General features: G+C 40.1%; 3 protein-coding genes across 4 annotated transcripts in view; all 3 read left to right on the forward strand.

The window, feature by feature from the left end:
* LOC128376266 (E3 ubiquitin-protein ligase TRIM39-like) overlaps positions 1 to 14,350 on the forward strand; it is a 230,296-nt gene that overhangs the window by 141,040 nt on the left and 74,906 nt on the right. The window lies entirely within an intron of this gene.
* On the forward strand, positions 1,202 to 2,967 carry LOC128376282 (E3 ubiquitin-protein ligase TRIM21-like). Of its 2 annotated transcripts, XM_053336404.1 has the most exons (2): positions 1,202 to 1,428; positions 1,465 to 2,967. In XM_053336404.1, the coding sequence occupies exons 1-2, from the start codon at positions 1,202 to 1,204 to the stop codon at positions 2,834 to 2,836; spliced, it is 1,599 nt and encodes a 532-aa protein (XP_053192379.1). In that variant the 3' UTR covers positions 2,837 to 2,967. The 2 variants fall into 2 exon arrangements, with proteins under 2 accessions (XP_053192379.1, XP_053192378.1); XM_053336403.1 differs by having other exon boundaries at positions 1,202 to 2,967.
* LOC128376056 (E3 ubiquitin-protein ligase TRIM21-like) lies at positions 7,178 to 10,044 on the forward strand. Its single transcript, XM_053336384.1, has 2 exons — positions 7,178 to 7,422; positions 8,402 to 10,044. The coding sequence occupies exons 1-2, from the start codon at positions 7,344 to 7,346 to the stop codon at positions 10,042 to 10,044; spliced, it is 1,722 nt and encodes a 573-aa protein (XP_053192359.1). The 5' UTR covers positions 7,178 to 7,343.

The raw sequence follows: 14,350 nt of genomic DNA on the forward strand, positions 1-14,350 counted from the left end.
GAGGACAGCAGAGCTGCAGGCGAATCTCTCCACTTCTGTCCAAATATAAATTAAACTGAGTTCATCAAGTCTTTCTCAACAACACAGCAGAGTCTCTGCCAAACACTGGTGAGTACAACTGATCATATTTAATGTTTCAACAACCAGCTTTAACACAGGAGACAGGAAGTTCATCTCTTTTTATTTCATACTGACACTTGTGAGTTTTGTTATAACTGAAGATATTTTTACACAAACTCAGTGAAACAAATTTGTTTAGAATCAGTCTTTCTGAGTCAGTTCTCAAAATTTGTGTAACTGAATCTCTGTAGTTTATTTTTCACACTAACTTTCCTGATCTTATTCCTATTTACTGATCACTTCCTACAGCCACGCTGCATTTCATTTCCTGTAGCTGTTTCACATTAAAAGCTTTCTACCAGGAAGCAGCAACTTTTATTGTGAAGCAACTACAGGAAATAAAATGTTTTTGTCAGGTTAGCAGAGCTTTGTTAACAGTGAGATTCTTCAATAACAATTTAATATCAACAGATGTACACAACAAGATATGGACATATTCTGTGCTATTTTATCAGTATATCAGTTTTAAATATTTCAAAGAGGAATAGTACAATCAGAAACAGACACAATGAGCTGCAGATGAAAAGTTTGTGCCACCTTTCTTCATTCCTGCACTTAGCTGCCTCAGTGCCTGGGCTGTAGATCAGCTTCAGACTGTGCAGAACTCTGCAGCCAGACTTCTGATGAAGACCTTTTCTCACATCACCACAATTAAACTGGTTATTATTTCTTTTAGAATCCATTTTATAAACTTACTCTTGACCTACAAAGTTTTACATGGCCATATGCCAGAGTGTGTTGGTGAACTGATGACCACTTTCTTTCTAAAAAGGCCTCTTACAGATGATGGGTTCAGCCTGCTAGATGTTCCAGAGTCCAGATTAAGATCAAAGTTTGACCCAGCTTTTGCTGAACTGACATCTCAGCTCTGTCTGTCTTCCAGTTAGAATCCGATGTGCTGACACTGTTTCTGCTTTTAAATCCTGCATAAGAAACATTTTATGGACTTACTATTTAAACAAATTATATATGTTTTAAATTTACCTTATATCATATGCTACACTTAATAGAACAGTAAACATACTTTTTTTTTAACAAAATAAATGAAATGTGTTTCTTTTTTTTCACACTGTGTGTAGATATGTCTGCTGCCAGCTGTCTGCTATCTGAAGATCAGTTTCTGTGCTGCATCTGTCTGGATGTGTTCACTGATCCAGTCACCACACCATGTGGACACAACTTCTGCAAAAGCTGCATCAATCAACACTGGAACAGTAATGACCAGTATCTGTGTCCAATGTGTAAAGAGACTTTCTACACAAGACCTAAACTTCACATCAACACTTTGTTCTCTGAGGTTGTTTCTCAGTTCAGACAGGAAGCTCAACAGAAAGCCAGCAGCAGCAGCTCAGAGCAACAAGCTGCCAAACCAGGAGAAGTTCCCTGTGATGACTGTAGTGGAACCAAATTGAAGGCCCTGAAGTCCTGTCTGGTGTGTCTGACCTCCTACTGTGAGACTCACCTGGAGCCTCATCTGACAAAGTCAGGCCTGAAAAGACATCAGCTGATCAACCCTGTGGAGAACCTGGAAGACAGGATGTGTATGAAGCACGATAAACCTCTGGAGCTGTTCTGTAAGACCGACCAGACATGTGTCTGCATGCTCTGCCCTGTTTTAGACCACAAGACACATGAGTTTGTTCCTCTGAAAGAAGAATATGAAGGAAAGAAGGCAGAGCTGGGGAAGACAGAGGCTGAAATTCAGGAGATGATCCAGAAGAGACGACTGAAGATTCAAGAGATCAAACACTCAGTTGACCTCAGTAAGGAAGCTGCAGACAGAGAGAAAGCAGATGGTATTCAGGTCTTCACCGCTCTGATGCAGTCTGTTGAGAGAAGCCTGAATGAGCTCATTGACACAATTGAAGAGAAGCAAAGAACAACAGAGAAACAGGCTGAAGACTTCATCAAAGAGCTGGAACAGGAAATCTCTGAGCTGAAGAAGAGAAGCTCTGAGGTGGAGAAGCTCTCACACTCTGAAGACCACCTCCACCTCCTCCAAAACTTCCCGTCCCTGAAAGCTGCTCCACCCACCAAAGACTGGACAGAGGTCAGCGTCCGTCCACCATATGAGGAGACTCTGGTGAGAGCTGTGGCTCAGCTGGAGGAGACGCTCAGTGAACAGATGGAGAATCTGCTCGAGCTGAAGAGGGTCCAGCAGTATGCAGTGGATGTGACTCTTGATCCTGATACCGCAAATCCCTGGCTCATCCTGTCTGATGATGGGAAACAAGTAAACTGTGGTGATGTGGAGAAGACTCTCCCAGACAACCCAGAGAGATTTTCTGATTGTGGTAATGTTTTAGGAAAGCAGAGTTTGTCTTCAGGCAGATTTTATTTTGAGGTTCAGGTTAAAGAGAAGACTGAGTGGGAGTTAGGAGTGGCCAGAGAGTCGATCGATAGGAAGGGAGACATCACACTAATACCTGAGGAAGGTTACTGGACTATATGGTTGACTAATGGAAATGAGTACGAAGCTCTTGATGATCCTCCAGTCAATCTCTCTCTGGAGTCCCAGCCTCAGAAGGTGGGGGTGTTTGTGGATTATGAGGAGGGTCTGGTCTCCTTTTATGATGTAGATGCTGCAGCTCTTATCTACTCCTTTACTGACTGCTCCTTCACTGAGAAACTCTACCCATACTTCAGTCCCTGTAGTAATGATGGTGGTAGAAACTCTGCCCCTCTGATCATCTGTCCTGTCAATCAAACTGAGTAATCACCTGTTTTACTTTATAAAAAATGATTCTGGATTGATTTCTGTAATCTGTGTTTGTCATTAATGTTTTGTCTGTTGTTAATGTTGTCCGTCATTTGTTTTATGTGCACTTCATTTGTTATTCTTTTATGTTATCAATGCATCATATGACTGTATAATATTAAAGAGTTTGCTCATCATAACTAATCAGTTCCTCTGCAGCTATATGGAGCTCTTTAGCATTATTTTCAATAAATAAGTCTTAATAAACCTGTTATAGCTTGATAGACAATATTAGGGACCAGCTGGTGAATAAAGTGGAACATTTAGCTGCTAAAAAGACACTTTATTTAACTTGTTTGCTTAGATGTGCATGTTTGTGTAATTAGCATAATTAAGTCATTATCAGGTAAAATAAAGATATGTGTTGAATAAAGCACTTCATTCAAGAAGCACAATCAAAAGCCTCCCGTAATGCACTTTATTTTAAAATGCCATCTTTATTTGACATAAGAAAAGAACATGTCTTTTATCTTTTAATTATTTTCTGATGTTTTATGTTTTGTTGCCGATGTCACTACAATGCTACTTCAAGGTACTGAAAAATAACTCGGACCTTCACTTGAAGCCATTTTCACCAACTGGGAAGCCAATAATGATGCTGTTATTATGTATTAATTATCAACATCAAAAGCATAGGGTCAATCTCTATGGAGCCTGACCGAAAAATTAAAAGATCTTTGATAAGATAAGATAAGATAAGATATTCCTTTACTAGTCCCACGATGGGGAAATTTACAGTATTGCAGCAGCAAAGTGGATAGTAAAAAGGCATCAATAAAAAGAACAAAGAACAATAAATAATAATAAATACACAAGCTGTAGAAAAAATAGTCGTAAAAATATAGTAAATAATAACAGTAACATTATGTACAAAAGTAAATAGGGCCCATATTGTAGGTCTGATCATGGGTGTTGTAGTTCAATTTGAAAGCAAAGGTTTTCTTTATTTTTTATAATATCAATCAATCCATTTTTATTTATAAAAAGCCAAATCACAACAAAAGTCATCTCAGGGCACTTTACACATAGAGCAGGTCTAGGAATAAAATATAAATATAGTTACACTCAGGGGCGATTTTAGACCCTTTTTATTTGATCTCAGCACCCCTAAAAATAAACAAATGATCAGTGTTTCCATTTAATTATAGACTGTGGCGGCTCACAGTGTGATAACTCTGTTGTGATTTGGCGCTATACAAATAAAGATTGATTGATTGATTGAATCCACTAGTGTCTCTGTCTCTGATGCACACAGAGATCAGAGCTGAGACAGAGCAGAGGACGAGAAGCTACCTTTAACCTCTGATATAGTTTACTGTCATGTCTAGTCGCTGCTCTCCGGTTGCTATTTTATTCCTCCTCGCTGTTCTGTGCTAAAGGTCCGGACACTGAACGGAGGGACAGAGGTAGTCAGAGCCGGTGTTTCAGTTTCATTGGTGACCGGGTTAAATGGTGACTTTCACTTCGGTGGTCTCTTAAAAGTCTTGAGTAGTTTAATACTTTTTTAAATACACGCTCATCTGTGTTTACTATCTAAGTTATTGTTAAGTTGTGTTCAGAAGACTCATTCACCTCTCGTCACGTATCTTGTAATGTGAGACAGTCACCACTTAACACGGTCACCAGTTAAACCGTATTATGTTAATTGTTTGTTTGTATGGGATTATTGAATATCTGCCTGTACCCTAAAATAGCCAGTGAAAATAGTTTTTTTAAGACAAGGATTGACACTTGTTATGTGCACGTTAGACCACTGGGTGGCACTGTGGGACTGTGTCTGATTGTGAGTAACTCCGTTTTCATCTCATCATGCCAGACGACCTGGAAGAGTTCACAGCCACATCTCCGGTGTTTTATTTTGTTTTCCTGACTTTCAGGTTAGTAAGGTGCAAAACTTCCTACATTATATAAGCCGTGTGTAATAGTGGCAATGCTAGTCTGTTAGAAGCTAGTAGTAGCTCGGTAAACCTCAGTATATTCTACCTTGTTATCTTTATTTTGGCTTACCTGGCTCCATCATTGCATTAGGTCACGTTATAATCTATTGTTTGAATGTGTAACCAAGCTGAATTATTTTGGTTCTGTGTATTTGTGTATGAGTATGTATTTGAGTATTCTCAGAAATTAAGTGACAGCTTAAAGTGTGATATGTCCAGATGAAACTACTGAGTATGGAAAAGTTGTTTATTTGATATTATGTGTTTACATGTTGACAACATAAGATGATATGTATTTCTGTGAAAACGTAACATTCAATATGATTATACAAGTTATAACACAATATTACATATGCACTGGTTGAGAAATATGGTGAATAATGTTCAATAAATAATGCCAGACGACCTGGAAGAGAACAGCCACATCTCCAGTGTTTTATTTTGTTTTCCTGACTTTCAGGTCAAGGCCTTTTAACTGCTACATTGGTCCTGTCCAGCGGTACCTGTAACAGAAGCATACCCCCAAACCCTCCTAAATGGTCTGATTGAGGTCCACCCACCATAGTCTCTCAAAATTATGTGGGAAACACTGAACTATTATTGTATTTTTTTTTAAACACTTGCAGGGTGTTGAATGTCAAATTCTCCTTAGGAGCTGAGCCCCCCTGAAGTTCTGAACCTACAGTCGCCCCTGGGTGATGACATCCCTCTCCCAAACTTCTCTCCTTTGGTTGAGTTTCCTCCAGAACCGGTCTTCTCTCATATTCATGCACCTGTTCGCAGAGTGGATAGTCTGAAATGGCTCCACACCCGCCAGTTTCACTTCATTCTCAGGTTTACTTTCCATTTCATCAGCCACTCCACTCCAGAGTGTAAACGGTCCTGTGTGTCACTCCTCCAGCCTGACAATCGGTCCCACTCTGCATCTGCTCTGGTGGCCTCCTCTCCTTCACCTCAGCCACCTGCTGCTGTCCAGGTATGTCCTTCTCCGATAATCCGACCAGGTGAACAACCACTCAGCGCTCATTAACAATTGGACACAATCTCAGTTCAAAACTCTCAATTTACAAAGGAAACCCAGAGACTGGGAGACCTGAGATTTTAGTAGTGGAAGACTCTGTTATGTGATTTTTCATTTTTGGTTCAAGAAACAGAGAAAATAAGTAAGTAGTTGCTTAATGGCCTCAACAGTAAAACTGCCCAGTTCATTGCTTGGCGGTACAAAACTTTGACTTTAAATCTAAATCAGGGTGTATTAGGGTTTTTTTGATCACCTTGTGAGAAACCTCAAAATTTCAATGCACATAATTAAGCTAAACAACACCTTTTCACATGTCTGACTCCTCCTGTCAGGTGCAGTACCACATGTGCTCCATGATATTTCACAATAAACTGTAAATCAGAGGGAGGGAAAAAATCTCACAAGCAGAGCTGCAGTAAGAGGAGGAGCCACACTGGGAAGAGAGAGAGTTGCAACGTCACTCTGCAGAAATGAAACTTAACATTAATCAGAGGACAGCAGAGCTGCAGTCGAGTCTCTCCACTTCTGTCCAAATATAAATGAAACTGAGTTCATCAAGTCTTTCTCAACAACACAGCAGAGTCTCTGCCAAACACTGGTGAGTACAACTGATCATATTTAATGTTTCAACAACCAGCTTTAACACAGGAGACAGGAAGTTCATCTCTTGTCAGGTTAGCAGAGCTTTGTTAGCAGTGAGATTCTTCAATAACAACAGATGGACACAACAAGATATGGACATATTCTGTGTTATTTTATCAGTATATCCGTTTTAAATATTTCAAAGAGGAACAGTACAATCAGAAACAGACACAATGAGCTGCAGATGAAAAGTTTGTGCCATCCAGCACACAGAAAATATGTAATCAAAGTAAACATCACCTTTAAATTTACCATGCAGTCCTGTGGATAAACACTACCAGCACTGTTTAAATGGAGGCAGTTTGATCACAGTTTGGTGTCCCCACCCTTAAACTTTGAACAAAAAGCTAAGAAATTGGTAAAATTTTGTACAGACTCAGGAATATTTCCAAGATCAGACCAATGTTATCTTTTAGCAATACAGAGAAAATTATTCATGCTTTTTTTCTCTTCATGCCTAGACTATTGTAACACTTAGTTTCGCTGCCTCAGTGCCTGAGCTGTAGATCAGCTTCAGACTGCAGAACTCTGCAGCCAGACTTCTGATGAACTTTTCTCACATCACCACAATCAAACTGTTCATTATTTCTTTTAGAATCCATTTTATAAATTTACTCTTGTTCTACACAGTTTTACATGACCATATGCCAGAGTGTGTTGGTGAACTGATGACCCCTTTCTTTCTAAATAGGCCTCTTAGGTCTCATGGGCTTGTCCTGCAAGCTGTTCCAGTAGAGCCGGTCCTGCCTATACCCAGACTACGCAGACTGCGTAGGGCCCCACACGTCCAAAAAGGCCCCGCCCACCGACAAGTCCGCACCTGAGTTACAAAGTGTGCTCATATTTACTGATAACAGCAGGCAAGATGAAGCGCAGCTATCCCTCAGGCCACGAAAAAAGGAAAAGAAAACAACACAAGAGTGAATTGCAGGAACAACAAGCAGGTATTTGTGTTTTCAATCCCTGTCCAAGTAGGCTGAGTTGCCACTTATTCATCCATAGATACACATATGCCCACTTTTTATGTCCCATTGATGTTGGAAACTGAACATTTTCTCCACATTTGCTAGTATAAAAAAAATAAAAAGAGAATTGAAAAATGATTGGTGAAGAGAGGGAAAATCTAAATAGTTTGTATTGCATTGTAACAAAGTAGAGATTCCTGGTGTGTTTTTTAAAGAAATAATTTATACAAGAAATTCAGCTTCTGTTTTTTATGATTTATCACAACAGTGTTATACTGCACAATAAGACATCTTGGGTTCTTCCTACTTTGCACTGTTTGCTAGAGTTGCATGACACATGTGTAGTGAAAAATGAACGCACAGTGAGTAAAAATGTGAGGAGAGCAAAAAATGGCCAAAACTGCTTTAGGATATACTGTATTTATTAGATGAATGCGAACAAGCAACTGTGTTTGTTCCTGAATTGCAGCTTGGAAATAAAGTTGCATTTGTGCACGCTTGGACCTTGAATAGAAGTAAAACTCAGGCTGCATCAAGCAACATCTGTGCTCCAGAGAATAGGTTTATTTGATAAGTACAGAAAAATAAGTTGCACATCATTTTAAAACAAGACAATGATCTATTCTCAGTCGAGGTTAATTTAAGTTAGTCACAACTTTGGACTAAAGGAAGATATATGTATATATATGCAGCAATGACTATTGGTTAAATATCAGGGGTGGCAAATTAAATAAATGGTTTACATGGCAGCTGGCTCATGGGTCAGGGCCCCTCAGGAGAATTTTGCGTCGGGCTCCAGGGAGGCCAGGACTGGCACTGTGTCCTAGAGTCCTGATTAAGCTCAAAGTTTGACCCAGCTTTTGCTTTTTTGCTTTTTTTTCAGCAATAACAGTAAACATACTTTTTTTTAAAGAAAATGAATTAAATGTATTTCTTTCCTTTCACTCTACATGTATAGATATGTCTGCTGCCAGCTGTCTGAGATCTGAAGATCAGTTTCTGTGCTCCATCTGTCTGGATGTGTTCACTGATCCAGTCAGCACACCATGTGGACACAACTTCTGCAAAAACTGCATCAATGAGCACTGGAACAGTGATGACCAGTACCTGTGTCCACTGTGTAAAAAGGTTTTCAACACAAGACCTGAGCTTCTCGTCAACACATTGCTCTCTGAGGTTGTTTCTCAGTTCAGACAGGAAGCTCAACAGAAAGCCAGCAGCAGCAGCTCAGAGCAACAAGCTGCCAAACCAGGAGAAGTTCCCTGTGACGTCTGTACTGGAACCAAACTGAAGGCCCTGAAGTCCTGTCTGGTGTGTCTGACCTCCTACTGTGAGACTCACCTGGAGCCTCATCTGACAGCTTTAAGCCTGAAAAGACATCAGCTGATCGACCCTGTGGAGAACCTGGAAGACAGGATGTGTATGAAGCACGATAAACCTCTGGAGCTGTTCTGTAAGACCGACCAGACATGTGTCTGCATGCTCTGCTCTGTTTTAGACCATAAGACACATGAGTTTGTTCCTCTGAAAGAAGAATATGAAGGAAAGAAGGCAGAGCTGGAGAAGACAGAGGCTGAAATTCAAGAGATGATCCAGAAGAGACGACTGAAGATTCAAGAGATCAAACACTCAGTTGACCTCAGTAAGGAAGCTGCAGACAGAGAGAAAGCAGAAGGTGTTCAGGTCTTCACCGCTTTGATGGAGTCTGTTGAGAGAGGTAAAAAAAACCTCATCAATTCAATCAATAAAAAGAAGAAAAAAACAGAGAAACAGGCTGAAGACTTCATCAAAGAGCTGGAACAGGAAATCTCTGAGCTGAAGAAGAGAAGCTCTGAGGTGGAGAAGCTCTCACACTCTGAAGACCACCTCCACCTCCTCCAAAACTTCCCATCCCTGAAAGCTGCTCCACCCACCAAAGACTGGACAGAGATCAGCGTCCGTCCATCATATGAGAGGACTGTGGTGAAAGCTGTGGCTCAGCTGGAGGAGACGCTCAGTGAACAGATGAAAAAGCTGATTGAGGCTGAGCTGAAGAGGATCCAGCAGTATGCAGTGGATGTGACTCTTGATCCTGATACAGCAAATCCTGATCTCATCCTGTCTGATGATGGGAAACAAGTTTACTGTGGTGATGTGGAGAAGTATCTCCCAGACAACCCAGAGAGATTTTCTCTTTGTCCTGATGTGTTAGGAAAGCAGAGTTTGTCTTCAGGCAGATTTTACTTTGAGGTTCAGGTTAAAGAGAAGACTGAGTGGAATTTAGGAGTGGCCAGAGAGTCGATTGACAGGAAGGGACAAATCACAGTGAGCCCTCAGTATGGTTACTGGACTATATGGTTGAGAAATGGAAATGAGTACAAAGCTCTTGTTGGCCCTTCACGCCGTCTCTCTCTGAAGTCTCAGCCTCAGAAGGTGGGGGTGTTTGTGGATTATGAGGAGGGTCTGGTCTCCTTTTATGACGTAGGTGCTGCAGCTCTTATCTACTCCTTTACTGGCTGCTCCTTCACTGAGAAACTCTACCCATACTTCAGTCCCTGTGATAATGATGATGGTAGAAACTCCGCCCCTCTGATCATCTGTCCTGTCAATCAAACGGAGTAATCACCTGTTTTACTTTATAAAAATTATTCTGGATTGATTTTTGTAATCTGTTTTTGTCATTAATGTTTTATTTTATATGATTATTAAAAAGAAATAAAACCTAACGGGAAAATGTTTGATGTCCGTCATTTGTTTTATGTGCACTTTGTTGGTTATAATGTTCAGACTGGAGCCACACAAACCACCAGGATGCAGAATTGCCTGGACTTAATACTTGTTTATTATGATTTTTAATGCTTAGGTTGAAAGGTGGTGTCACCGAGCCATGGTTCTATAAGGATAAAAGAAATAAAGGAAACAAAGTAACTCATGCCTGCTACATACAAGTAAAATACCATTAAATTAGAATAAACTCCATCTTATAAATTCATGATACATAAACAGATCAAACCAAACGATAAGGCATGTTACAATTCTTAACTTACTTAAACTTAATGCAAAAATAGGTTTAGATGTACTTACAATGAACTCAAATACGCATGGCAAGGTGAGCACCACCAGTACACACACACACAGTCTGGAGACAAAGGGAAAAAGGGGGAAGGCCTCTACTGGGCCTCTATTTGTAGAGTGGGAGGGACAGTGGGAGGTGTTCACATGCATCTCCTGCTCTGCTCTCCTGCAGACAGGAGTGCTCCGCCTTGGAGTTTGTGACACACTTCATTAGTTATTCTTTTATGTTACCAATGGATCATGTGACTGTATAATATTAAAGAGTTTTCTCATCATGACTAATCAGTAACTCTTACAGATGCAGATACAGAAAGCTTCATTAATCCCCGAAGGGCAATTCAGTTTCAAACAGTCCATAAACACATACAACATTAAATACATAGCAGGGGTAGCATGATATGGCATGGGTTCAGTCAATTACAATTAATATAAGTGGACAGTAGAATAAATAATTATATATAATGATAATAATAAAAGAATAAAACTGCCCAGAATAAAGGTAACACATGCTTATTAAAAACACATATGAATACATTTTAAATATGTGTTTTTAATAAGAACATACTTCGTCCTCTCCTCTCTTCCTCCTCTTCCTCCTCCTCCTCTTCCTCCTTCTCCTCCTCCTCCTCCTCTCCTCTCCTCTTCCTCCTCTACCTTTGTGGGGTAACCTCTGACCTTCTCTTCAATTGATTCAATGTCTGTCTTGGTGTGGAAAACATTTTGGTCCCCACCCTGTGAGTGTGCTGTCCAACTGCGGTCCCCACCACGTAACAAACACACACACACAGGTCAGCTAATTCATTAGGAAAACTAATGGGGCTTTTCCACTATACAGTTCTTGCATTTCCATCAGGGATAGTACCTGGTATCTGCTACTTTTTTAGTATCTGCTCTGCTGAGGTTCCAAGCAAGCCGGTCCAGATGGTGTGTGTCCAAGGCTGCTGAGGGACTGTGCAGGTCAACTAGCAGAGCCCCTCCAGAGGATCTTGAATCTGAGTCTACAGGTGGGGAGGGTCCTGGTCCCATGGAGAACATCATGTCTTGTGCCGGTTCCCAAAGTAGGGCGCCTGGCTGAGATGAATGACAACAAATCGGTGGCCCTCACATCACACATGAAGATGTTTTATCAGTCTGGTGGTTAGTGTACTGTTCTTTGCTGTAGTCTGCTGAGGCGGCTGTTTGGCAGACAGCAATGTGAAGCGGCTGGATAAGCTTGTGAGGAAGGAAGGCTCGGTGCTTAGTACTCACAGATTAGAAGACAGTGCAGAAAGGGCTACAGGTGCAATGGTAAAAGCCATAATGAACAACCCTTATCTATCTATCTATCTATCTATCTATCTATCTACACAGCAACTAACAACTTAAAGCCATGAGAGACAGAAGTGACAGAACAACCACTCACTATATGTACAGTATTTAAAGGACCTTATCACATTACCCATTCAATACTTATTTTGACACTTTTTGTACTCTCACATTACTTTGCACTACTTCTCTTTTGTTTAAAATACAATTGTTTTTTCATATCTCTGTTTTGCTTTGTTGTCCATGTGTATTGTTCTGAAGATTGTTGTGTGTAAATAATCATTAGTTGCAGCACTACAGAAGATTCATAGAATATATGTATAAATGTTTTTTCTTATTTTGTCTGTTTAGTTACTCTCCACTTTGGCCTGTTTGTTTGAAAACTGGTAAAACAGATTATTATTTAAAGAAATATGTAAATATGTGATTATAAAATAAGGAAAAGCTTCTCTGTGAGCTGCTGACTGTTTATGACACAGAACGGCCACTAGATGGAGCACAACACAAAGGAACAATGAGCCCAAAGTTACTGTCCTGCTGCCAAACACCAAACACTGCTGATACATGAGAGTGAACACACTGTCTGTCATGTACAGGATAAACACTAATGTTCACCAAGGAGACATTATTACTAAGAGACACCATTTCCTTAAACTTCAACAGTTTTGCGAAAAATGATCTTGTTACAATAATGTTCTATTCTCCCACCTGTTCGCAGAGTGAATAGAGTCTGAAACGCTCCACACTTGCAAACTTCACATCATCCTCAGATTTACTTTCCACTTTATCAGCCACTCCACTCCTGTGTGTCACTCCTCCAGCCTGACAATCGGTGCCACGAGGTGAACAATCATTCAGCGCTCCTGCTCTTAGTCAGCTGAGAGACTGAGAGACCTGAGCTTTTAGTGATGGGAAACTCCGTTATCTGATTTTTCATTTGGTTCAAAGAACAGAGAAAATACGTTTTTATTTATTAAAGGACCTCAGCAGTAAAATGTGCACAGTTCATTCCTTTGCTGTACAAGACTTTGACTTTAAATCTAAATCAGGGTCTGTTTGGGTTTTTTGAACACTTTGTGAGAAACCTCAAACTTTCAACGTTCATAGCCTAATAAAGCTAAGCAACACCATGCAACTTTTGCTCCATGATCTCTTACAATAATGCTGTAAATCAGAGGGAGCAAATAAAATCTCACAAGCAGAGCTGCAGTAAGAGGAGGAGCCACACTGGAAAGGAAGAGAGCTGCAACGTCACTCTCCAGAAATGAAACTTAGCATTAGTCAGAGGACAGCAGAGCTGCAGACAAGTCTCTCCACTTCTGTCCAAATATAAATGAAACTGAGTTCATCAAGTCTTTCTCAACAACACAGCAGAGTCTCTGCCAAACACTGGTGAGTACAACTGATCATATTTAATGTTTCAACAACCAGCTTTAACACAGGAGACAGGAAGTTCATCTCTTTTCATTTCATACTGACACGTGTGAGATTGTTTAGAGCAGGGGTCTCCAAACTATTCCACAAGGGCCATGTGGCTGCAGGTTTTAGTTCCAACCAATCAAGAGCACACATGCACACCAATCAGCTGACTGAAGACTGAGTTCAGCTGATTAAATGAGTCGAGCCTGGTGTGCTCCTGCTTGGTTGGAATGAAAACCTGCAGCCACATGGCCCTTTGTGGAATGAGTTTGACACCTGTGGTTTAGAGTATAACTGCAGCTGCTTTTACAGACTCAGTAAAAACTCTTTAAGTGTTTTTAAGTCTCTGTCAGTTCTCAGGACTTTCGTAACTTGTAACTGATTTTCTGTAGTTTAAAGTTTATTTTTCTCACTAACTTTCTTGATCTTATTATTTACCGATCACTTCCTTCAGCCACGCTGCATTTCATTTCCTGTAGCTGTTTCACATTAAAAGCTTTCTACCGAGAAACAGCAACTTTTATTGTGAAACAGCTACAGGAAATAAAATGTTTTTTGTCAGGTTAGCAGAGCTTTGTTAACAGTGAGATTCTTCAATAGCAATTTAATAACAACTGATGTACACAACAAGATATGGACATATTCTGTGTTATTTTATCAGTATATCAGTTTTAAATATTTCAAAGAGGAACAGTACAATCAGAAACAGCCACAGTGAGCTGCAGATGAAAAGTTTGTGCCAAATAACACACAGAAAATATGTCATCAAAGTAAACATCACCTTTAAATTGACCATGCAGTCCTGTGGATAAACACTACCAGCACTGTTTAAATGGAGGCAGTTTGATCACAGTTTGGCACAAGTTTCCCCACCCTTGACCTTAGTACAGCATTCAACACCATCAATCAGGCTTTGCTAATAAATAGAATATCATTTTATGTCTCATTTGATTAATTTAATAATTTATCTCATCAACTGCACAAACAACATGTGGCATACCTTATGGCTCAATTCTGTTTTCTCTGTTTATGCTACCATTAGGTACTATCATTCATCACCATAACATCTCATTTCACTGTTATGCAGATGACACACAGTTATATCTCTTCATTAAACCCTCTGAACACT

This window comes from Scomber japonicus, chromosome 2 (genome assembly GCF_027409825.1).
Source record: "Scomber japonicus isolate fScoJap1 chromosome 2, fScoJap1.pri, whole genome shotgun sequence".
Lineage (NCBI taxonomy): Eukaryota > Metazoa > Chordata > Actinopteri > Scombriformes > Scombridae > Scomber > Scomber japonicus.

What these genes read in the sequence shown, in the direction of transcription:
- LOC128376282 (XM_053336403.1), top strand. Translation starts at nt 1,202, where the DNA reads ATGTCTGCTGCCAGCTGTCTGCTATCTGAAGATCAGTTTCTGTGCTGC.
- LOC128376056 (XM_053336384.1), top strand. Translation starts at nt 7,344, where the DNA reads ATGAAGCGCAGCTATCCCTCAGGCCACGAAAAAAGGAAAAGAAAACAA. An exon ending in ATTGCAGGAACAACAAGCAG is followed by an intron (nt 7,423 to 8,401) that starts GTATTTGTGTTT and finishes CTACATGTATAG; the next exon opens with ATATGTCTGCTGCCAGCTGT.